The sequence below is a fragment of the Callorhinchus milii genome, unplaced genomic scaffold, assembly GCF_018977255.1.
Source record: "Callorhinchus milii isolate IMCB2004 unplaced genomic scaffold, IMCB_Cmil_1.0 Scaffold1, whole genome shotgun sequence".
NCBI lineage: Eukaryota > Metazoa > Chordata > Chondrichthyes > Chimaeriformes > Callorhinchidae > Callorhinchus > Callorhinchus milii.
The window spans coordinates 67377915-67404311 of record NW_024704742.1 but is presented as its reverse complement, the minus strand read 5'-3'; the positions used below and the strand labels follow the sequence as shown (position 1 = coordinate 67404311).

Sequence of the window (26397 nt, the reverse complement as noted above, 5' to 3'; positions counted from 1 at the left end):
TATTATTATTATGTTTAACACTGTCCTCTAGATAATCACAAGGACAGCAAAGAAACAAAACAACCCAATGGTCGCCGAGGGGTTAAACATGGGATTGGGTGGGTGGGGGAGGGGAGGGGGCGCTTGTTTCAAACAGAACGAAGTGTAGCAACAATGCAAAATATTTTAATTCAGTAAATCCCGATTCTCTCCTTGATGTTTGCTAAAGTTACACTGAGCAGCTGCAGAGAAGAGAGAGGAGAAGAGCCCAAAGACCCTGGACTCTTTAAAGCGCTCAGATCTGGTAATTCCTCTCCTGCACAGGGACAGATGTCAAGCGCTCTCTGTTTGATGTTGCTTTCTTCTTCCTGTCTCTAACAAATGCTCTTAACTCTGATCCACGGGAAGACTGAGGTGGTGGCAAGCAGCTCAACTGTCGCTTGTCCCAACAATAACAAAATTACATTTATACAGCGCCTTTCAAGTCAGGAGGATGACCCAAGGCGCTGGACAGTTAAGGGTTTGCACCCGATCTGAGGATTGGAATCAAGAGAGTTGGAGGATAAGGGGAATGGGTGTGAGTGTGTGTGGCCGAAGGCACAGTCAAAGTGGTCAGGAACAAGGGCCTTCTGCCACATTCCCCTTGCCACCATCAGCAACTGAGCTTTCAGTTACGATATCTCTAACTTATGAAACTCCCTGCCTCTATCCCCTGCCTCGTCCATCTTCATTTGTCTATAAATCCCCGCAAATATACGGTCAATTCACTTTACAGCATATTCTGTGAAGCGCTTTGAGACGTCGAGAAGACGTGAAAAGCGCTATATCAAATTCAAGGATTATTATTATTATTATTAAATCCCACTTTAACAATCTACTGCTACAACTGCGCTTATGGTCATCTCTCTTTTCACCCTTGGTTAGTGTCTAGCTCCACCACTGTGCAGTCTTCTGAGACTTTATCCTATTTGAAGTTTGCTGTATCAGAACAACAACTTAATTTATATAGCGCCCTTCACACAGGATAGCATCTAGGAGCGCTTAACACTGGCGGAGTCTTAGGTTGAGCTGGGGAGATGGGCCGGTGACCATAGGCATGGTCTTAAGGCCAGATCTGAAAATGGGGAGAGATGAGGCAAGACGGAAAGATTGAGGAAGAGTGTTCCAGCGTTTCAGGTGGTAGTGTCTGAAAATAAATCCAAGTTGTTGTTGGTGTTTGTTGTTGCCCCTTTTAATTCCAGAGGCTGGAAATTTCTCCTCTCTGCGAGATGGTGTAGGAGGCAAGAAAATTGTCACAAATTCAGTCTTGAGTTCGGAAGCCGTTGAGCCAGGGTGAACCAGCTCCCAAATGCAAACTGATTTTAAGGAATTTCTGCTCATTAACCTTTGTGGAGTCAGGTAGCATAGTGGTGAGTATGCTTGCCTCGCAAGTGAGAGGACCAGGGTTTGATTCCCAGGCAGGGCGAAACTTTAGCCAAGTTTCCTTACTCCAAATGCCTGTTTACCTAGCAGTAAATAGTATGGGGGTAAACTTCCAGGGGTAATTGGCTGCCGTGTTTTGCCTACAAAATACGCAGTCAATACACTTTACAGTATCTTCTTTGAAGTGCTTTGAGATAACGTGATAAGGCGTTAAATCAAATGGAAGGATGATTATTATTATAAGACAACGGTTTTGAGGCTGAGTCCATGAGCAATTTCAAGGACTCAGACATTCCCTTGCTACAAAGCCGCAGCCATTTAACGAGGTGTGTGGAAAAGGTTCTTTCAAATCCAGTTGTCCACACTTCAAAGACGCATCCAATTCCAGAGGTGTTAAAGATGCGGTCTACACACTCCGCCCTATAATTAATCATTCGTATATCAGCCTGGCTCAGTGGTAGCACTTTCATCTCTGAGTCAGAAGGTTGTAGGTTTGAGTCCCACGCTGGAACTTGGAATCACAAAGTCTGAGCTGACACTACACTGCTGTTCTAGGAGGGTGTTGCATTATCAGAGGTGCCGTCCTTTGGATGAGATGTTAAACCGAGATCCCGTTTGCCTGTTCGGGTGGATATTAAAGATACCATGGCACCATTTGCAAACAGAAGGGAGTTTCTCCAGGTACTGACCAATAATTCCTCAAATAAAATTGGTCATTCATTCCATGGCTGTTTGTTGGATGTTGCTGTATAAACTGTGCTGCCGCATTTGTCTACAAATACACACAACACTTTACAGTAAATCCTGGAAGAGCTTTGAGACATTCTTGTGACGTGATAAGGTGCTATACCAAATGCAAAGATTGCTATTATTATTCCTGGACTATTCGGAGCACCGTGCCAAATCCCCCCCTGCGCTGTGTGTTTCTTCGTCTGATCTGGGCTCTGGCTTGCCCAGTGCTGCCCGGTTCTCTCGGTGAGATGGATAAATCGGTGACCTCCACTTGTCTTATCTGTCCTTCTGCTCCTGCCAATCATGGCAATGGAATTCCAGGGCAGGGGGCGAGGGCGGGTGGCAGGATAGCATGCCAGCCACGCGACAAGCGATCAATCTCCGTGGGAGATCACTAATGGTTTTAAAATAGATGCCGCAAGTGATACCACTGCCACGCATTCAACTTCCACCTGATGCCGGGGAGGAGGTGGGGTGCCTCTCAGAGAGGTAACCTATATGCGCCAGGCATTTAATTGTGAAACAACTGCGTGAATACTTGCTCTTTCGGCGATAGTGACCCGACAGCAAATTGTTGCTCGCCTCGCAAACACACTGCACTCGCCACACTGCAAAGATGGGAGGGCAGGAGGCACTGAATGTCAGGTTAATCCTTGAACTCAATGCAGCACCTTGCACGTTAGCAGAACGTTTCAAAGTGCACTCACAGAGTAATAACAACAACAACAAGATTCCATTTATAAAGCGCCTTTCACGTCAGGAGGACGTCCCAAGGCGCTGCACAGTTGGGTCATGACCCGAGCATTGGGGAAATGGTCAGGGTGAGGGGAGGGAAGGGAGGGAGCGAGGAAGGGGGAAATGGTCAGGGTGAGGGCAGGGAAGGGAGGGAGCGAGGAGGGGGAAGAGAGTCGAGAGGGGAGCTGAAGGCTCGGTCAAAGAGAAAGGTTTTGAGACCGGCCTTGAAGGAGGAGAGGGAGGAAGAGGCGAAGGCACTGGGGGATAGATTTCCAGAGCCTCGGGGCTGAGAGGCTGAAGGCCCGACCACCGATGGTAGGGCGATTGGGGCGGGGGACGTGGAGCAGACTGGAGCCGGAGGAACGGAGGGTACGGGCAGGTAGGTAGGGGGATAGTAGGTTGGAGAGGTAGGAGGGAGCGAGGCCGTGAATGGCCTTGTAGGTGAGGATGAGGATCTTGAAATCAAAAATATTAATCCTTGCATTTGATATAGCACCTTATCACACCATTGAGACGTCTCAAAGCACTTCTCAGAATATAATGTAGAGTGGATTGATTGTGTATTTTGTGAATGAAACTCGGCAGCCAATTGCACAGCAATGTCCTGCAAATAGTCGTGGATTGAGTAACCACATTTTTTTTATTACCTCCGGAAAGTGATCCGCCAATCAGCTATTCAATCTGTGTCATCCAGGCTACAAGACCTCAGCTACAGTTACCTCAAAATGGACCCATCCCTTCCCTTTCCAGCAGAGCTCACATCACTCAATGAACAATGATTTACATTTACTGAAGAATATAACAGGAAATAGTGTGTGGGGGAGGGGTTCATATCAGGCTACATTTACCTTACATTTTAAAGTTCTGTTGAAATCTCAGCAGAGGTGCTGAGTGATGTGTTTAAGCTATGAGCACAAACAGCTGGTACAGGTGGAGGAGAAGCTACTTAGTACATGCATAAAGACTAGGGAAGAGCACTTTACAAATACCCTCTGAGGCTTGTTCTAGAGCAACTACAATTTGCATTTATGTAGCGTTTTTCATGCGGGGTAGCGTCTCAGAGAACTTAACATTGGCAGAGTTTGATGCTGGGGAGAAAGTAGAAGTGACCATATAATACTAATCCTTGCATTTGATATTGAGACTTAGCACATCATTGAGATGTCTCAAAGCGTTTCACAGTAAAATACAATGACTGTGTATTTTGTGGGCAAAACCCAGCAGCCAGTTGCACACGACAGTGTCCCCAAAACAGACGGAGTGAGTGACAAATTGTTGGCCTGGACACCAGGAGACACCTTCTCTTTTCGAATAATGCCATGGGATTTCGCCGCAGGACGGCACATCTGACAATGCAACACCCACCCAGCACTGCATTGGACTGTTAGTTTAGACTATGAGTCCCGACATGGGCTATGGACCCACAACCTTTGAGCGCGTATTTGAGGCTGACACTCCAGTGCGATGTTGCGATGTTGGGGTATGTTCTGCATTGTCAGAGATGTTGTCCTTCAGATGAGACATTAAACTTAGAATTCGTCTGCCCGATCAGGTGGGTGTTAAAGATTCCCTGTCACTATTTGAAAAAAAAGGAGTTTCCACCAGTTTTTAGCCTACCATCCTACAGATAAAATGGTCACTCATTGCATGGCTGTTTGTGGCACATCGTTGTGTGCAAAACTGGCTGTCACGATCGACTACAGAATGTACAGCCGTTACATTTCACAATAATTCCCGTGAAGCGCTTTGCAACATCTCAATGATGTGAGAAGGCACTATGTGAAATGCAAGGATCATTATTGTTTCTTTAGGAGGCGATGTATCCCACAGAGTTAATTTGCAATGTGGAATTTACTTAAACGCCCCATAAAATCATAATCTATTTTGGCTGATTTCATTAAAATGTGTGAAAAGTAAGTAGCTGTATTCATTACAGATGTTGTCTCCCACAAACAACCCCTTTCATAGTATCTTAAAGCTTCTCAATTTTGGGAGTTTTTTTAATAAAATATAATTTAAAGTTGAATGAGTATCAGATGCTTTGCAGGAAATCATAGCGAGAATTGCTCAAGTCACACAAAGACCGAGGCGCCAGTAATGTTACCACTTTCCTTGGGAACGCTTTTTATCAGCTTGGCTCAGTTGCTAGCACTCTCGCTTCTGAATCAAAAGGTTGCAAGTTCCAGCCCTTTGAGCTTTAAGCTCACAGTTTAGGCTGACACTCCAATGCAGCGATGGAGCAGCAATGCATTGTTGGAGGTGCCGTCTTTCGGGTGAGGCGTTAAACTGAGGTCCCGTCTGCCTCTTCAGGTGGATGTTAAAGATCCCATCTTGAAAAAGAAGGGAGTTTCTCCCGATGTCCTGGCCAACAATCCCCCAAATAAAATTAGCTATTGACATCATGGACATTGTTGTAAGCAAATTGACTGCTGATTCCCAGAGAGGGGTGGGGAGGGAGAGAAACAAGTAGTCATGCAGTAAACAACACATGTGCATTCATGCAATGCACACATGAATGCACATACATAAGTGCAAGCACACACAAACAAACACACACACACATACATAAAACACATCTTATCAGTGGTTTAGAAAACAAGAAAGGATCAAATGGAAATCTCCACAAAGTGATTGAAAAGGTAATTGACGGTTGTCATAGATTTTATCATTCAGAACAGAAGTACCACAGCAGTTTTGATATTCCCACACTGTGACCTTTTGTAGCATTTGTCCACAGTGTACATTTCTGCTTATTTGCAACTTACTCTGCAATAGATTAAAACGGGACAGCTTTCTGTTAAATACTTGCAGCGTGTGCACCAAAAATTACATAGCAATGACCTGTCTCTTCGGTTGCTCGGTGTATCTGTGACATGAAGGATAGAATTCATAGTCTGTTATTCATTGAATTCGCTTCTTTACAATTGACACCTCTCAGAACCACACTAGTCTCTCCCCAGTTAGGAATTTCTGCATTATGGATACAACAACCCAGGAAACCCCAAAGCCAATCCCTCCACACTCTTGACCGCTCCACTCCACCTCTGCGACCTCCTTCAACCCTGCTGTCCTGACCCCTCTGCGCTCAGCGGGCACAAGCCCGTTTCATGTCACCCGCCCCATCATCGTCGGGTAGCTTTTGGCCATTTTTCCCCACTCTCTGCAATTCCACCTTGGAATCTCTCTGATTCTCTCTATCCCCTCCCCTTTCAAGACATGTCCCAAGACCTACCTCATTGACCGCGCTTTCGGTCATTTTTCCCCTTCCCACACCCTTTGGCTCCTACTCCCGCACCCCAACAAACCCCTCCACTAAGTCAGCACTAAGCCAGTAATTTCAAGCACTATGAGACTTAAAAAGGCACCGTATAAATGTAAATTGTACTGTATTGTATTAAGCACATCATTAGCTTAGCAAGGCAATATTGTCTGTTACATAACATCAGCCATTTACCACCAGGGCTTCGCTGTGGATTGGCACAGGCCAGCAGCATCCCTAGAAATAGAACAAAGTGAGAGTTGATCAGGGCACTTCCAGTTTCACAGCCAGGTTAGTCTTTGAGACTATCATGTGGACCCCTTTGCCTTGAGTTGTGATTGAGCTGTGTTTCGCGGAGCCAGGGACAACATGTTACCTATTTGAACCTCTGGTACGAGATACGTTTTTTACAGCTGCAAACATCACTGCATTGGGCCATTTGCCGTCTTGAAATTATTTGTGCTGTCGTTTCCCCCCCTGTGCATTTCTGCGCTTAAGGCTTTATGGCCCTTCCAATAAAAAGACAGTACTGCAGTAAAACAGGCTGAAATGGTTTCCAGAATGTTACAGAGAGAGCCAGGAACATGATGGTTTGTTGTAGCTGGAATGTTAAGCGCCTGATCGGACATCTGCAGTGGTTTACTGGTGGGCACCATGGATCATTGTGCGGTTTTAGCCGTCCTTGTTTTCACCACAGGACTCTCAAGCTGTCAGCCTGGCTCGGTCGGTAGCACTCTCGCCTCCGAGCCAGGAGCTTGTAGGTTCAAGCTCCCACGTCGGGACTTGGAACTCACATTGTCTCGGGCAGACTGACATGCCAATGCAGTGCTGATGGGATGCCCTGCTTTGTCGGAGGTGCTGTGCTTCAGATGAAACTTTAAACCAAGGCCCCGACTGCCTGTTCAGGTGGACGTAAAAGATACCATGGCACTATTTGAAAAGAGAAAGGTGTCCTGGCCACCAAATCCCCCAAATAAAATTATAATAGTAATCCTCGCATTTGATATAGTGCCTTATCACATGGTTGAAACATCTCAAAGCACTTTACAGAATATACTGGAAAGTGAATTGACTGTATATTTTATGGGTGAAACACGGCAGCCAATTGTTTGTGTGTGGATTGAGTGACCACATTTTTTTGGTGGGGAGGGATTATTACCACTGGAAACATGATCCGTCAATCAACTAACAACCGGATTCCTATTTACTGCTCGGTAAACAGAGGCGTGTGAAGTAAGGAAACTTGCCTAAGATTTTCTCCCCACCCAGCAAATAAAATCGGTCATTCACTTCATGGCTGTTTATGGGACATTGTTGTGAGCAAATTGACTTTAGTATTCGCCTACAAACTACATGGGAACTACACTTCACAGTATATCCTGTGAAGCCCTTTGGGACATCCTCCTCATGTGAAAGGAGTTCTACCAAGTGCTCTAGACTGGATGCTCCATGCCCTCTGAGAAAATCTCTGGAAGGATTTCTCCTTTCTGGATTGCTTTTTCAGTTGCTCGAGAAATAAAAATAATAATTTTAATAGATATATGCGTTTGATTATCACATAATCGAGATGTTTCAAAGCACTTATGAGATATAATACAAAGTGGTGTAACTGCGTGCTTTTGTGAGCAAACAAGGCCATTTTGGCAGAATAATGTCCCAGAAACAGTGATGGAGTGAGCAACAAATTTTATTTGTTGGCCAGGACACTGGGAGAAACTCCTTCTTTTTGATTAGTGCAATGGGAACTTTAACATCTTTAACAGCCAGACAGGACTTTGGTTTAACTTATCATCCAAAGGACAGTATCTCCGACAATTCAGCACACTCCCAGCACTGCATCAGAGTGTCAGCACAAACTACTGCATATGGGTTGCATGTCCCAATGTGGGGCTTGAACCCACAACCTTCAGACTTAGAGGCTGAGGCAGGCTGACACAAAGCTAACAATCAGGCAAAAGAGGTAGAGTCCTAGACAACTCTGATTCATTTAAATACTAATAGTCTTCTGAGGTCTGAAATTCTCCTGGTCCTGGCCTTAAGACCATTGACTTGAGGTTTATTGTTGTGCAGCATTTTTGGAAACATTTTATATTCAGTTTTAATTCAGATCCTTTTTTTAAAAGCTAAATTAGTTTATCAAAATAAGACTGAATTTAAAATGTTTTCAAAACATGTAAGAATTCTCCAATTTTTTGCACGATCTTGAATTGTAAGACAAAATGCTCCTTAGACGAAGACCTTGCGGATTTTAAGGCCTTTGCTGCTTGGTGCCACTTTATGATCCAATGGGCTGAATGGCCTTCTTCTGTGCTGTCAATTTTTAACATTTCTATCCTTATTTAGAAGGAGAAAGGAGTTTCTCCCTGTGACTTGGCCAACAAACCCACAGATAAAATTGGTCACTCACTCCTTTGTGGGATATTGCTATATGCAAAATGGTTGCCACATTGGCCCACAAAATATACACATTCACAGCACTTTACAGTGTATCCTATGAAGTGCTTTGAGATGTCTCAACGATGTGATAAGGCACTGCAGAAAATGCAAGAATTATTATTATTATTATTATAACTTGGGATGTGCCAGCCACATCGATCTTCCAGAGGTCAACTCAACAACAGTCGCTGAATCCAGGTCCTCATGTTAGGGGCCTTGACAAAGGAAGGACCTTTCTTCATAAGTGAAACCATAAAGACTCTGGTTGGCTGGTTGGCCACGTGACTGTGGAAGAGCTTGCATTGACACTGGAGGCTGTTCTTATCTGACATTAGCACACTTTCACCCTCTTGGAGTTGGTGGTGGGGAGGAGAAAGGGCTTTATGGCTGAACAACAACAACAACTTATATTTGTATAATGCTTTTCACATCAGGAGGATGATCCAAGGCACTGGACAAGGCAAGGATTTGCACCTGAGCTGGAGGTTAAGGTCAGGAGGAGTGAAGGGCAGGGAGAGCTGGATTGAGGAGAGTGAGCGAAGGCACAGTCGAAGAAGAGGGTCTTGAGATGGACCTTGAAGGAGGCAAGGGAGGGAACGAGATGATGGAGTTCCAAAGGCACAAAGGCTGAAGGCCCGACCACCAATGGTGGGGCGGCTGGTCAAGGCATATGGAGCATGCCGGAGCATTCTGAGTAGAGGGAGCAGGCAGGTCGATATGGAGTTAGCAGGTCACAAAGGTATGGAGCAGCAAAGCCCTGGAGCCATTTGAAAGCAAGGATGAGGTCTTTGAACTCTTTCCTCTGTACATGGCTGGATGACTCACGGTTGCCAATTGTCCAGCAATTCTAGGCTGGACACCAATGAGTTTCTAAAGGAAAGGTAGAAATGCTGAGATAAATCAAACAATGGTGAGCTGACATCAAGCCAAGCAGCATGCCCTTTATAGGGGGGCCCAGAGGTTCAAAGCATAGTCACCGGCTGTAGGTTTTTAACAATCAAAAAGAATCCCAGGGTTTCAGGACGTTTAGACAATGATTTGTAGCACTTGGAAAGATTGAGCTGCTCCTACAGATGCGATCACGATAAAAACACTTTAAGCCTCTGAAAGCCTGGTATCATTGTTGTGAATCTTAATCGGCCGAGTTAAAACAAGCCCAGATAATTCTTGTACCACATTACAGAATTGGCTGAATTAAATAGCCCAGGACCGTGCGATTGTTTGGAAAGAAATCTATTTCAAACTTACACAGTAATTTCCCACAGATGCTGCAAAAACATGGACTCAGCACTTTTCGGTCCACTCGGCTCCGAGGCACGCACTATTATTGAGAACAGATTATATAGACAATTATAATATGATAATCCTTGCATTTGATATAGCGCCTTATCACATCTTCGAGACATCTCAAGCGCTTCACAGAATATACTGTAAAGTGAATTAACTATATATTTTGTGAACGAAACACGGCAGCCAATTATGCACAGCAGTGTCCCACAAACAGTCATGGATTGAATTATCAATTTTATTTCCTGGATGGATTATTACTCCCGGAAAGCAACCCGGCATGTGGAGTAAGAAAACTTGGCTAAGGTTTCGCCCCGCCCCGGAATCGAACCCAGGTGAGGCAAGCGGGTTAACCATTATGCTACGGGACTCCGTGCCAAGACTGGATTCCATTTAGGTAGCTGCGTCTCAAGACCTCAATCTTGTGCACTCAGTAGCACTCTCACTTCTGGGTTCGAAGGTTGTGGGTCCAAACCATATGTCAGAACTTTGAACTCACATAGTCCAGGCTGACACTCCAGTGCAGTGCTGGGGGAGCACCACATTGCCAGAGGTGCTGTAATTCAGAAGCGATGCCAAACCAAGCTGGTCTGCCTGTTTTGAAGCAGAAACAAAGATGCAGAGTTATATAATCACACAGAATGATGCGTCACGGAAACAGACTGCTCAGCCCAACTGGTTTATCCCCAAAACACTTTTAAGCTGTTCCTGGAATTCCACTTGAACGTGGAGTCTGCTATTCAGGAGTTTGAAAATCAGGAGTCTGGATTCCTAGAGTTCTGGAGTCTGGATTCTGGAGTCTAAGTCCTGGAGTCTGGTTCAGACTCCTGTGAGGACACAGCCCAAGGGAAAGCTGGCATCCAAAGAGTCAGTCACAACAAAGCTGGATTCATTCATTTTGCCCTAGAATCTCATTGACCCTAGAAACCTCTCAATCTTCAAATGGGGTGAAATGTCCATATCATTCTGCCATACAGATGTTTTCTCCATGACTGATATTGACATCAGGGTTAGAGTGGTCTGAAACCAAAGCAACTGTAGCTCTTCAGTGTTCATCCATATGAGGTGAATAAAATGTCTCCTTTAGGTGGTTGGGTTGGATTAGGTTTAAGCTGAACAACAACAACTTGCATTCATATAGCGCTCTTCACGCGAGGTAGCGTCTTGGAGTGCTTAAGAACATGCTCCAAGGAGACACATCAGGCAGGTCTTCAGCAGTCAAGGCAACCTCATTGGAACAGAACCAGTCAAGCTAAAGCCCTAACAAGGGGAGCTGAAGAAACTCAATGCTGCTCAGTTGCCCATTATCCCCCAAATGAATAGACACTGCCTCCCTTCTTGGGTGCTTTTCCCTTGTCTATACCTGTCAGAAATAATTGCTGCACTAAGCCTGATGTCTAGCAGGACTTGATTCAGTTGTTGTTAAAGAGCACAAAGCACCTCGGACTGATTGTTCAAGCCTGACTTGATTACACCGTTTCTCTCAGTTCTTCCTCCTTCCTCCCCTTTTTACGCAGCAACCTTCGCTTGTCAGGATTGCTGAGCCAGAGCTGGCTTTAATGATGCATGTTGATCGTTTCATCCGTGGCTTTGAAGTGCGCTCAGGTCTCCAGTCAGGGTTCAGAGGTCCCCGTGTTTATTTATGCAAAGCTGGATCATCTGCGAAATGGGTTCTTTCAAGGCTCCCTGACTTCAAACAGTTCAAATCTGACCTTGCGAAGTCAGAGCAAGAGGCTGGCCCTGCATTTCAATATTAAAGAAAAGTTTGCGGTGTTTTGTCATGATATGGGTCATTTCAGTTATTAAATAACGTTTTTTAATGGGTATCAAAATCATGTCAGGCCTAATCAAATCAAGCGCTAATCACCTCTCAATGATCTGTTCAGTTTCTTGGAGGCCTGTGTAAATAAGGGCTGAGATCATGGCTGTATTCAATCTCATCAGTGGGGTGGGGGGGTGGAATGGGAGGTTGGATCGCGAGTGAAATGTGAGCAAAGTTGCATCTCTTGGAGAAGATCAAAGCGAGCAGCGAGGTCAATTCACAGGACATCAAAGCATTGGCTGCAAATCAAGTTGTGTTGTATTGAGAATCCAGTGGCCTGTGCTGTGCTCGGAGGTAACGAAGGGCGAAACAAGAGGGGATCAAGTTGTTTTTCAAACGTCTTTGTCAGCAAGTTGTTTCTTTCAGGTTTGCTTTCCGAATAACTTAGGGTGAAGGGGGAAGGGCTCGGGTGGGGGGGTGGGGGGTGTTGGTAGTGCTCGTGGTATCTAATTTGCAGGATCTCTTAATGTGACTGTGATAAGGATTCAGAGTCACACATGTGCATCTGATTCCGAAGATTGGAAGTACGTTAAGTACATCACTTAATGGGAGTCCTGTAACTCACTGAGTGGTTAGAGCACTCGCCTTACAAGCGAGAGACCTGGATTCCATTCCTGGCAGGTCATAATCTTGGGCAAGTTTCCTTACTGCACATGCCTGATAATAATCCCTCAAGAAAAAAAATAATAATTTGGTCTCTCAATCCACGACTGTTTGTGGGACACTGCTGTGCACAATTGGCTGCCGGGTTTTGCCCACAAATACAACATCAACAAAATTACTTTTGTAAAGTACCTTTCACGTTAGGAGGCGATGAACAGTCAGGGATCAGAACTCGAGCGTGGGGGTGACAGGGTTGGGATGAGGGAGGACTTAAGGGGTAGGAATGTGGCTGAAGGCACGGCCAAAAAGTAGGGTCTTGAATCATGCCTTGAAGGAAGCAAGAGAGGGATTGTGGATGGAGGTCCAAAGAGTGGGGGCAGAGAGGTTGAAAGCCCAGCCGCTGATGGTAGGGTGGGTCGGGCGGGAGACATGGAGCAGGCTGGAGCCTGCTGAGCGGAGGGAGCAGACAGGTTGATAGGGTTTCAGCAAGTCAGAGATGTAGGATGGGGCAAGACCATGGAGGGCCTTGAAAGTGAAGACGAGGATTTTGAATTCTATCCTCTAAGGGATGGGGAGCCAGTGGAGTTGGGCGAGGGTGAGGGTGATGGGGTCACAGAGCCTGGTGCGGGAGAGGAGACAAGCTGCAGAGTTCTGGATGATCTGCAGCTTGTGGAGGGAAGAGTTGGGGAAGTCGAGAAGGAGGGAGTTTCCACAGTCGAACCTTGAGGTGATGAATGCGTGTATGAGGGTTTCGGCGGTGTGAGGAATCAGGCATTGGTGGAGTCGGGCAATGTTGCAGATGTGGCAGATATGGGGGAGACAGGACAGTTGAGGGTCAAACAAATCAATTCACTTAACAGTATATTCTCTGAAGTGCTTTGAGATGTCTAGAAGACGTGAAAAGCATTATATCAAATGCAAGGATTATAATTATTAGCATGCTGACCTCCTTCCAGACCAAATTCCTGCTGGTCAATGGGAATGCCAGTCTGGAACTGGAGTGTCAATCCAGACTAGGAGCTCAATTACTGGATCGGGGCTCAGAACCCACAACCTCCTGACACCAAGGCTACAATAATAATAATAATTCTTGCATTTGATATAGCACCTTATCACGTCATTGAGACATCTCAAATTGCTTCACAGAATATACTGTAAAGTGAATTGACTGCATATTTTATGGTCGAAACGCGACAGCCAATTGCGCACAACAGTGTCGCACAAACAGTTGTGGATTGAGTGGCCGAATTATTTTAGGGGGATGGATTATTACTGCCAGAAAGCGATCCGCCAATCGACTAACAACTGGGTTACTACGTACTACTTAAACAGAGGGTTGTGGTGTAAAAAAACTTGCCTAAGGTTTCATCCCCCTGGGAATCGAATCCAGGTCTTCTCGCTTGCAAGGCTGCAGGTCTATGCTGCAGGACTCCTCAATAGTACTTCAAACTGAGTCAAATCAGGACAAGAACGAGACTTTGCTGTTTTTAAAATAACTTCTATGCATACATGAAAGAGACAGGAATTGAAGAGTATAGGAGAGGGGATGAAGAGGGATGGAGGCTTGTGTGGAGCATACGTACTGGCACAGACTATCATAGAAATTTACAGAGCAGAAGGAAGCCATTCGGCCCATCAAGTCTGCATAATCTCTTAGAGCAAGCTGTTCGTTCAATCCCACTGCCCTATCCTATGCCCAAACTCCTTCAAGCCTCTATCCTTCACATATCTGATGACTTTCGTCTTGAAACCCACAATGGACTCTGCCTATACCACCTTAGTTGCATTACTCATCTCAAGAAAACTCTGTGTGAAAAGAAATTCTCCTAAACTCTTCTTTCGCTCCTCTTATGACCTCTCTGCTCCAATGAGCAATTGGCTGCTGTGTTTCGCCAACAAAATATACAGTCAATTCACTTTACAGTATATTCTGTGAAGCGCTTTGAAACGTCTCAATGACATGATAAGGCGCTATATCAAATGCAAGGATCATCACATGGTGAGTATAAAATACTGCTCAGGAAAGTGTACACAGTGACATAGTGTCAGTTCATCTCACACTGTGGGGGACGCCAGGCAGGGGAAACCCCACTCAGTGCTAGGCTGAGGGTGTCATCATCTGTGGGGGGTGGGGGGGCTCCCACTCACTCTGTCCAGCCTGTGTGAAAAGAAATTCACCTAAAATCTGATATAGCACCTTATCATGTCATTGAAATGTCTCAATGTCCTTCACAGAATATACTGTAAAGTGGAGTCCTGTAGCTCAGTGGTTAGAGCACTCGGTTTGCAAGCGAGAGACCTGAGTTCAATTCCAGGCAGGGCGAAACCTTGGGCAAGTTTCCTTACTCCACACAGAGCCTAATAATAATCCCTCCAAAAACAAAAACAATAATAAATTGGTCATTTTCAATCTATGACTTTTTGTGGAACATTGCTGTGCGCAATTGGCTGCGCGTTCGCCCACAAATATACAGTCAATTCACTTTACAGTGTGTTCTGTGAAGCGCTTTGGGACGTCCTCCCGATGTGAAAAGCGCTATATCAAATGCAAGGATTATGCAAGGATTATTAAAGTGAATTGACTGTACATTTTGTGGGCAAAATTCAGCAGCAAATTATGCACAGTGGTGGATTGAGTGACCTAATTATTATAATTTTTTTTGGAGGGATTACTACCCCTGAAAAGCGATTCACCAATCGACTAAGAACCTAAACATGTCTATGCAAAACTAATATGTCTCCAGAAGAAAAAGAGAGTCTTTTTCCACTAATGTGGGCCATTGCTTCATATCGTTCCAGATGATTCAAGCACAGGAAGGGAGAGCGGAATACTACCTGAAGGATTTGATGGAGAACGTACCAGTGAGGACTCTGCAGGGAAGCAATGGGGTACGATACTTTCAGTTATAAAATGTTGCAGTGTTGTCTAAAGAAAAAAGAGAACTGAGCCGTATGCGCCAAGGCTTGCAGTCCCCGTGTCGGCCTTTGTAATTAGATAATTGTGAGGCTACATGGATATCTAAAATGGTGTGTTTGTTGTGAGGCGAAGCTCATAACAACTGATGGAGATTAAGCGGGACTGATCGCAGTGAGAAACATAACCTCCTACTGATATAAATACAGAATGAGCTTGCAGCAGTCTCAAATACAAGAGTTCAAACATCAATATTGAACCCTGATTGTGACGACATGTACATTCTACAGGAGGTCCTGCTACTATAATGTTTTTTTAATCCAATTGGATAAATTACATTTAATATGGGATCCTGGGATCCTATGTGATAATGGTGCTCCCAAAACCTGGGATTCATTGAGGAGAATCCCGGGATTTGGGGAATATATAAAGGCTAAGTCTGGGTGGATGCGGAGGACGGATCTTGGCCACATATTATCATGAGGACGATCTGGTTGGAGCGGGCGTTTAAACCTCCTGACTCTGTGGAGAATGACCATGGGCGTCCTGGACGAGGTAAGATTCGGGATCCTGGGATTTGGGGTATCAAAATTCTCAAATTTTTGGATTCCGAATGAGCCCCGGGGATCGCACTCCCAAGCTGTAACCCTTAATCTTTAAAAGTCTCACATGTGCAAGGATTATTATGTGGAACCTTGTCAAATGGATGAGGGTTTTGGCTGCCTACGGTGTGAGACAGTGGCGGAGCCAGCCGATGTTGCGGAGGTGGGGAAGGCAGAGTGGGTCATGGCACAAATGTTGGGTAGAAAGGATAGTTGAGGGTCAAACAAGACCCCAAAGTTCTGGGCTGACTTAGTAAGGTTGAGTGTGCAACCGTGGATGGTGATGCTGACAGTGTCTGAGGTGAGGAGGCACTGACGGGAGCCAATCAGGAGAGCCTCGATCTTGTTGACATTCAACTGTAGAAAGTTAGCTCTCAGTTAGGACTTGATGTCTGACAGACATCCTGTTAGGACAGCAGTGATTCTGGAGTCGAGCGTGGAGGCAGAGAAATAGAGATCGGTGTCATCCGAATGCATGTGGAATTTGACCCCATGTCTGCGGGTGATGTCACTAAGAGGGAGCAACAACAAGAACAACTTGCATTTATATAGCAACCCTCACTCAGAGCAGCGTGCCAGACCACTTGACAGTAGTGGAGCACGACCCCGGGGGGAATGGGAGGTGACCGCTGGCATGGTCGAATAGGAAGGTCTTCAGTCGCATTCTAAAGATGGGAAAGGAAGTGGAAAGGCAGAGGCATAGAGGAAGAATGTTCCAGAGTTTTGGGGCGTTGTAGCTAAAAGCACGGTCACCAATGGTGGAACGGAGGGCATGATGGACATGCAGAAGGCCGGAGCCGGTCGAGTAAAGGCAGCGGGTTATGTGTAGGAGGTAAGCAGGTCAGAGAGGTAGAGAGGAGCATGTACAAGTTCAAGAGGAGAGGACCAAGGACAGAGCCCTGAGGAATGCCACACGATATTATGCTTGGCCTGGAGGAGAAGCCATTTGTGGAGGCAAAGTGGAGACGGTGTGAGAGGTAGGATCTGAACCATTCAAGGACAGAACCATGAAGGTTGAGGTGAGAGGAGAGGCAGTGGAGGAGGATGGAGTAGTCAACGGTTATCGAAGGCAAGAGAGAGATCAAGTATACTGGAGAGTATTAAATGCAGTTTGACAAGAATCTAGAGTGTGTATTGGTGTGCTTCTGGAATCCAACTTGGCACTGAAAACACTGTCTGGCAAGCTTTCCGAATGCTTGTCCAGCTAAGACCATCCTAGCCATTAGGACTTTGGCTTGCAAGGTTAATGGTTGCTGAATGGGAAGACTCCCTTCCCCCAGTGACTGGTCTGCCTTTCCAGGATCTGCTGATGAGCCAGGCTGGCTGTGCTGTCATCAGCAGTGCCCATAATACTGCGGACCCGGTTATCTCAGGAACTGGATTAGCAAGACCACCGCAGAGGGTTGGCTTGATTCTGACATTTCGTTACCAAGCATGTCACCTTGGAGCCAGTTCAGCACCAAGGAAACCCTACTTATTACCTTTCCAAGTAGGATAGTCACTAGTTGGTCATTTGATAACTGATTAGGTGGACGGTAGGTACCAGGAACAGCCTGCTATTTTTCTGGTGGGCAGTACAGCTCAGCATGAATGCTTGAGAGCATTGCCAGCATCTTCCTGCGCACAGCTTGGACACACATCCCTTTCCACTGAACGATGGTTTCATTAATTGGAGATGCGGACGTTAAGCAGTTCCGCATCTCCAATTAGTGAATTCCAGGCGCTGGATGTACAGACATCTGTTTATGAACTTGGACTCCAGGTAACACCTTCCAGCAACCCTCTCTCCAGAGGAAAGCACCTTGGTTACCTAATCCTGGAGAGTTTAAGTGCAAGATGGCAAGTGTCAATGGATTGGGGAACCCCAGAGTATGCATTGGGACATATTTCTAATGTTTAATCAACCAGATCGTTTGACATTGCAAACACTGCCTGGCAAGCCTCCCGCTGCATACCCACCCTGCCTGTTAGGGTGTTGGCTTGCAGAGTTATGTTATTAAGAGGTGAACTTGCTTTCATCGAAGATTTTAAAATGGTGAAAGGCATTAATGATGTACTATGAAATTAACAAACGTTAAGTGTGACTGGATATTCTGTAAAACACAAGGGTTCTGTTAGAGTCTTTGGTAACAAAATCTGTGGGAAACAGTCGGTCAGGTTTACTAATGGGGATGGATATACAGAGAGATATTGGCCGATGATTTGCAAAAGGATTTGTAAATTGTAGATTGGAAGCTCTGCTGGGGAGCCTATATCCTGCCGGCAGGAGTAGCCTCCTTTGACCGCAGTCTGGAAGTTGAAATTGATATTGATGTCCAAGCAGAATTTTGACAGTCAAGTCAGGGTAGACATGGATGCCTGTGTGTCAAGACTCTGCACTGTCAAGGCTCTCATGTGAATAACATGTAAGATCTGACAGGGAGTGAATCTGGCTTAGTTGGTAGCACTTGGACCTCTGGGTTAGAAGGTCACAGGTTTGAGTCCTATGTTGGGGCTTTGAGCCTGTAGCCAAGGTCCAGAGCAGTAATGTGAGATCTCCGCATTGCTGGAGGTGCCGTTCTTTGAATGAGACGATGAACCGAGGTCCTGTCTATTTGTTCAGGCGGATGTTCAAGATCCCGTGGCACTATTCAAAAAGAGAAGGGCATTTGTTTATAATGTTCTGGCCAACAACCCTCCAGATAATAATAATAACTTTACAATATATTAATAATATAATAATAAAATATGTTAATAATACCTTTACAATATATTCTGTGAAGCTTTGAGACCTCTCAATGATGTGAAAAGGCATTATATCAAATGTAAGGATTATTATTATTATAAAATTGGTCATTCACTTCAATGCTGTTTCTAGGGCATTGCTGTATGCACATTGGCGGCTGCGTTCAGCTACATTCACTTAACATCCTCTGAAGTAAGAATGAATTCAAGAATTTTCCACAATTCTGTGCAATCTTTAAACGTTATCTGATGAAATTATCTAATTATCTGAGCTCCTCAGGATGGAGGAGGTGAAGGGGAGTGTGGGGGAGAGGGGTGGGGCTTGCAGTGGGTGAGCCCTGTGAAGCGCTTTGAGATGTTTCGAAGGAGAAAGGAGAGAAAAAACACCCTGCCCTCCAAACCAATCCTCTGTTAATTAAAATACAAAAGTAACAATTTTAACACAAAATCATGAGATCAGGTTGGATGAAGAAGGCCCTTCGGCCCATCTGATCTCATCCTTCCAGAGTACCCTCCCTTCCATCAACCCATCACAGCATCAAGCTGCTTTTGAAATGAGTCCTGTCTCTTGGTCTCAACCACCTTTCCTGGCAAATATCTGTCTTCTTAATTTCAAGTTTAATTGCTCAAAGAGATGGAACAGTCGTTAATTATCCATTAATTAAAAGCTTCCTGGTGTCTGTCCTGAAATTGACCTTCTCAACTCTTAAACCAAAGACCTCTTGTCCTACTGTCCTGGTGCATCCCAAAATTATTGTTTGAATAAAGTGTAGCGAGAGACGGAGTGTAAGGAACACAAGGTAAGGATTGAATTCAAAAGGATATTGAATAAGTTTGGAGGATGAGTGTCTCAACAGGCAAGTGCAGACTCCTTTTTATCTTTCTACCCCACACATCTCCCTCCTCCACACCACCACCATCAGAGTGAACCTTTTTTTTCTCTCTCTTTGGTGACTGTAGTCAGACCCAGGTTTACACAGCCCACCAAAATGCGTCGCAGGGTGATAGCCCGGCCTGTGGGCAGCTCTGTCCGCCTGAAGTGCGCCGCGGGCGGGCACCCACAGCCCAATATCACCTGGCTCAAGGACGGCAGGCCACTGGCCCTTCAGGACGCAGGGGAAGCCAAGAAGAAGAAATGGACCTTGACCCTGAAGAACGTAAAGCCAGGAGACAGTGGAAAGTACACCTGCCGAGTGTATAACCGAGCTGGAGAGATAAATGCGACGTACAAGGTTGAAGTGATCCGTAAGTACTGCGCTGGATTTAAGGAGGGATAAGAATAATTTGCCTCCAAGCGAGAGGAGCTGGTTTAGATTCCCGGGCAGGGCGAAATTTTAGGCAAGTTTCCTTATTCCACATGTCTCTGTTTACCTAGCAGTAATTAGGAACTCAATTGTTAGCCGATTGGCAGTTTGATTTCCGGGGGTAATAATCCCTTCAAAAAAAAAGTAATTTGGTCACTCAATCCACGACTGTTTGTGGGACACTGCTGTGCACAATTGGCTACCGCGTTTTGCCCACAAAATATACAGTAAATTCACTTGACAGTATATTCTGTGAAACGCTTTGAGCCATCTCAATGACGTAATAAGGTGCTATATCAACTGCAAGGATTATTATTATTACTATTATTAGAGTAATGATTGGTTTGGAAGGCGGTTGCAGGCAGTCACATGGGCCGAGATGCAGACTGCTCAGAAGAGTCACCCCTGGCCAACGCGCAAGCACATCTGGTAGCGATAAGGTGGCACAGCTGTCTGCAGGACTCTAAATGTGGTTTCAATCTTTAACACAGGAGCAGAGATGTAAAGAAAAATTTCCATTCCCCTCCCTCCCCTACAAAAAAAATCTAAAGTCCCCCTCCCCATCCCTGTCAAATATGGTGGGTTTATTTATATAATAAAAACATGCCCAGGCTTCTAGCAGGTTCAGCAACTTTTTAAAAATTGTTTTATTATGAAACCAAATGCTTCAAACAAATACTTTCTGTTTGTCTCACCATTACCCAAGACCCTTTGCTTGGAGGTATCTTTCTCCTTCTCTGCAAACCTTCCCATCCTTCCCCTCCCCCTTCCCCCAGATGTTTCAAAGGTCGATTTGCATTAATGTTTGACTAAAATGTGACTGAATCTCCCTTTCAGGTACTGATTAGTCTTTAAACTGAAAGTAAATCCAGAGAATTATTAATTCCCCTGGGTTGGTCATTTCTCCTTGCTGTAAGCGACGTTCTGAGCTCACACACCTTTTAACAATGAAACAGATAGCAACACAGGAATGTCTAGATGATAAAAGACCTAGTCCATCTAGTCCACCATCGACCATAATGGAGATGTTGATAGTAATGTTTGGCATTGTAATAATAGTAAGAATCCTTACATTTGGTTCTGTGCCTTTCATTTCGAAAGGACATCCCAGGATATACAGGTATATAGAGGATATACTCTGCAGGTAAAGCCTAGTGATTGTATGTTTTGTGGACAGATATCCACAGAACACACAGTCACTACACTTTTACAGAATTACCCTATATTATAAAATGAGCAGGAAACTCCAGTCTTTGAGACTGGCCAGGTAGATCACAGCACTATTTTCCTCTACATTCCAAACATTTTCAACGCACACACTGCCAAGCTCAACACAATTATTTATTTACTCTTTCGTCTGACACACATAGAATTCCATCATCAGCCTTAAGAGCATCACAAGATCACAAGATCGGTTCGCATGAACCCATCCATTCAGCCCATCCAATAGAAACCATAAAACCATAGAAATTTACAACACATGAAAAGGTCATACCGCTCATCGTGCATGTGCTGGCTCTTTTAACAGCAAGCCCTTTCAGAGCCATTTATCTGCCCTTTCCTCAGTTAACTATCCAATCTGATCTTATCCCTCCAGAACAATCCCCAGCCATCCCCTATCCAGCATCAAGATTTTTTTTAAAATTAGTCCAGTGTCCTTGCCTCTATCACCTTTCTTGGCAATTTGTTTCAGTCGTTAATTGCCCTCTTAGTAAAAATATCTTCCTGGTATCTGTCCTGAAATTGCCCTTTACAATTCTTAACCTGCGTCCTCTTGTTCTACTGTCTTGTTGCATTCTAAAGTATTGATCTGGGTTTACTTTTTTAATCCCATTTAAAATGTTGTACATTTCTATGAGATCCCCTTGAATCATTATCTCTGGAGACTGATCGAACCCAAGCTGAGTCACTGATAGCTCGACATGTGTATGGAAGCGCAAATGTTATAAGGGCTAAAACTGCTCAAACATCAGAAATAGTGTTATTACTATAATATTAACTATAACTATAATAATAATTTTTGGTCACTCAATCCACGACTGTTTGTGGGACACTGCTGTGTGCAGTTGGCTGCTGCATTTCGCCCACAAAATATAGTCAATTCACTTTACATTATATTCTGTGAAGCTCTTTGAGACGTCTCAAATGCAAGGATTATTATTATTGCATGGATTAATATTAACCAGGTCAACTCATGTCAATACAGACAGTACGAGTGGAAGTAGAAATAAAGCACTAAAACATTTTGCCTGTACTGTGTCATCTTTTTATCCTTTCTGTTTCTGTGTCTCTTTGTAACTATTTCCTTCCAATTCAACCCCTTCTCTACCTACTCTTGACATTTTCTCTCTCAATTTATTTCTAACGTTCACTTCATTTCTCATCATGTCTTTTTTCTTCCTGCTTTCCCCATTTCAGAGGCAAGGGCCATCTTTTTTTTTCAAAAATAATCTTATAGTAATCTTATAGTCCTAATATAAAACCAAAAGTGGTGATGCTTAATTTGTACAAATTGTTAGTTAGGCTTCAGTTAATGTCAGTGTCCAGTTTGGGTCACCCTACTTTAGGAAGAGAGTTAGGACCATAGAAAGGCTACGGAGGAGATTTACTAGGATGATACAATACTAGGGACGAGCAGAAGCAGTTGAGGGACTTCTGGTTATGAGCAGAAACTGGAGGAACCGGGCTTATTTTCAATGAAACGGGAAGGTTCAAGTGAGTCCTGATTGTCTTTACAATGATAAAGGATTCTGAGAGATCACCTGGTCAGAGATTGTTTCCATTGTCAGTGACTAGAGGCAGGCGACTAGGGCGAAAGGAAAAACCATTTGCCGAGATGTATTGTTGGTAATTTGTTAAGTAGGTCTCGAACTATGCGAGTGTGGTCCCACTGAGGTGGATGAGGAAGGAGAGGCAGCAGAGGAGGATGGCGTGGTCGACTGTGTCGAACGCAGTAGAGAGATCCAGGAGGACGAGGAGGCAGAAGGAGCCCTGGCCACAGAGAGATCCTGGAGAGACAACATAATTTGTTACTTTGATGAGCTCTGTCTCTGTGCTGTGGGCAGGGCGAAAACCGTACTGGAGGGGTTTAAGTAGGGAGTGGAGGGAGAGGTGTGAGTGAGGTTGATTTGCAACAACGCGTTCCAAAACGAGGGATTGAGGGTATTTTTTTTAAGAGGAGTGATGACAGCAGTTTTGAGGGAGAGTGGGATAGAGTCTGAGTTGAGGGACTGGTTGATTGTGTCAGCAGCAGTGGGTAGAGGAGGAGGAGTTGAGTAACCAGAAGCTGGGTGGGGAGGAGATCAAGGAAGCAAATGGTGGGCTTCTGGGTGATGGTGGGGAAAAGGGAGGATAGAACGATGGAGGCAAAGGTGTGTAGGATAGGAGCTGTGATAGGAGGAGAGGGTGATTAAGGGGGATTGGGGGTGGGGGAGAAGGAGGAGGCAGCCAGCGATTGTTATCTATCTTAGAGATAAAGAAGTCCAGGACCTCTTTGCACTTGACATCAGAAATGAGAGTCGAAGATTCTTGAAACGGGGTGTGGAGGAGTTTTAGTGGTAGTGGAGAGCAGGATTTTGGAGTTGTTTTTTGGCCTCGAGAATGATTTGTGAATAGAAGGCAGTTTTGGCTTGAGAGAGGGCGAGGCGGTAGGTATGAAGATAATGCTCGAGCCACAGTTATCAGTGAACCGTGAAGCCGGTTTTGTGCCATCTGCGCTCGAGCAACTGGGTTTGGGATTTGAGGGAGTGGAGATGACTGTTGTAATAGGGGAAGCGGATAGGCTTGGAGATGGACCTGGTTTTCAGGGGAACAAGGGAATTGAAAATTAAGGAGAGGTGATTGCTCAGCAGCTTGATGGTTGCTTCTGAATCACTGCAGGTGGAAGCTCAGAGGGAGAGAAGGTCCGAGGATGAGAGAGCTTTTGTGATGGACTCGTCGTGGGTGGACTCATGGGCGAAAAATGCAGTGGAGGGCTTGGAGGAGGGGAGGGTGTTGTGAGAGGAGAGGGAGATGAGAAAGTGTTTTGAGATGGATTGTCTGTGATGGATAGAGAAGAGATCAATCCATAAAACCCAATTCAGAAAGTAACAGCAGGGCATGTTGCCAACATGGCTGCTGTGACATCACTTCCTGTGTGCTGCCCTTGCTCACAACAACAACAACACAAATCCAGCGCACAGGAAGCACAAATGGTCACAGCTGACATCACTGCCTGCACTTTTGGCATGCATCTGGGAAAGGCGGGAATATAATGAAAAGACAGGTAAATGGGACTGTACTGCTCTTTCAAAGAGCCGGCACAGGCACGATGGGCCGAATGGCCTTCTGTCCTGTAAAGTTCTATACTTCTCTGGATTTAAGTCAGGATTTGAGCTCGCAGACTCGGTCGACATTTCAGTGCAGTGCTGGGGGAGTGCTGCCTTGTTAGAGTTCCTATCTTTCAGATGGTATTGTATCATATTATATTAATCAATAATAATAATACCTTCCCGTCTGCCTGTTCAGATGAGGTAAAGATCCCACGGCACTATTTGAAAAGAAAATGGAGATTCCCCTGGTGTCTTGACTAACAATCTTCCAGATTAATTGGCCATTCATCTCATGACTGCTTGTGGGACTTTGCTGGCACAAGTGATTGCCTAGAAAAATATTCTCTCCACTTGACAGTAATTACTTGTGAACACTTTTGAGATCTTTTGCTGTGATAAAAGAGTATAAATATGCAACTCTGTTCTTAAAAATTATCCTTTGTATCAACTACAATAAAACAAAGTTAAAGTGCTGCCGAGCCCATTGGTAAGATTCCAACGACCCTCTGTGTGTCGATTCTATGTAGAACTGCATCAAATGTTTTTTGGGGTCAGCCGGGATAATCCCAGAGATAGATTATTGAAATGGAATGTGCACTCTCTCCCTGGAGGGATGCATCCTGCTTACCTAATTCCAGAAGGTATTAGGCGCAGGTTGTCTAGAGCCAAGTCTTGGGGACGTCATAGTGCACATTGGGGTAACTGCTGGAGTCTAACCAGCTAAAACCACATAGCTTGCTTCAAAGAGTTAGAGGTGAGATTGCTTCTGACTGAGTTTTACTGCATCAAATCCAGGTAAGCTCTGCAGTAAAAGTGGAGCATTAAATTATTCTGGCTATTAATAGTAATAATTCTTGCTTTTGATATAGTGCTTTATCATTTTGTCGAAATGTCTCAAAGTGCTTCACTGTATTCACTGTAGAGCATAGTGACTGCAGGAGTCCACAGCAGTGAATTTTGCACACAGCAACATCGTACAAACAGCCATGAAGTGAATGACTTTTATTTTATCTTGGAGATTGCTGGCTAGGACACCAGAAAAAACTCCTTTCTCTTTTTGAATAGTGCCATAGGATTTTTAGCATCCACCTGAACAGGCAGACAGGACCTCATTTTAACTTCTAATCTGAAGGACAACGAACGATGCAATGCCTCCCAAGCACTGAACTGGAGTTTCAGCCTGGCCTGTAAGCTTAAATGCCTTATATGGGGCTTGAACCCACAGAAACATAGAGCAGAGATTGCTTTTGACTGAGCTTTGCAACTTTAACCCATACAATGCAATTTAGTAATATTAATCCTCGTATTTGATACAGTATCTGTAATGCCAAAGAGGGAGAAACTCAACCTCAGTCTAGATCGACTATTTTCTAACATTTCAGAGAATGTGAAGAATACGGCAAATTATTGAGTCCTTAAAACAACTGATAGAAAATAGCCTATGTTAAGGACTGTATTTAAGAAGTTGTCTAAATTTGGACACTCTGAAATGCTAAGAAAATAGAGAAAATCTCGACCCACATGGAAATTCTAACCCCCCCCAAAAAAAATTTCAAAGTGCTTTAAACATAGTTGCTTCTAAATATGATTTGTAAGCAGACTTATTGCAAAACATCTGATAGTTCCAAAAAATTTATTTGGAAGAGAGAAAAAAACTTGCAATGAATCTCATAAAAAAACGAAATGACCAGAGGAAATGTGAAGGTCGTTTTACCCACAACGTACACAGTCAATTCACTTTGCAGTATATTCTGTTAATTATTAAGTGCTTTGAAAGTCTCAACCACGTGATAAGCTGCAAATAATAAGGATTATTATTATTTTATTATAATCTGGTCATCCAGCGCCCGAAAGAGAAATTTAGGTATGTGTTCTTGTCATGAACACTTCTGAATTTCCATTGTGGGTGGTGGATGGGGAGGATTTATCTCTTTCTGAATTTTATTTCTCCTCTTATATTCTCTCCTATTTTTAGATGTTTGTCTCCTTTTTCCTTCTACTGGACATTGAAGATCCCATGGTATTATTTGAAAAGAGGAGGGAGTTTCTCCCAGTGTCCTAGTCAACAATCCCCCAAATAAAATTGGTCACTCACTCCATGGCTGTTTGTGGGACATTGTTGTGTGCAACTGGCTGCCACGTTTCAGCCACAAAATACACTGTCAAATTCACTTTACAGTATATTCCATGAAGCGCTTTGAGACATCTTGAAGACGTGATTAGGCACTATTTCAAATGCAAGGATTATTATTATACATTTCCACCCAT

The 26397-nt window shown here is 44.5% G+C and overlaps 1 protein-coding gene across 4 annotated transcripts in view; it reads left to right on the top strand.

Moving 5' to 3' along the window:
* fgfrl1a (fibroblast growth factor receptor like 1a) overlaps nt 1-26397 on the top strand; it is a 161132-nt gene that overhangs the window by 119191 nt on the left and 15544 nt on the right. For 3 of the 4 annotated variants that reach the window (XM_042343400.1, XM_042343404.1, XM_042343394.1), the window contains exons 4-5: nt 15075-15164; nt 19476-19760. In XM_042343400.1, coding sequence (XP_042199334.1) covers nt 15075-15164; nt 19476-19760 — 375 coding nt within the window. The remainder of the gene's footprint in view (nt 1-15074; nt 15165-19475; nt 19761-26397) is intronic. The other variant, XM_042343409.1, reaches the window with a different exon arrangement.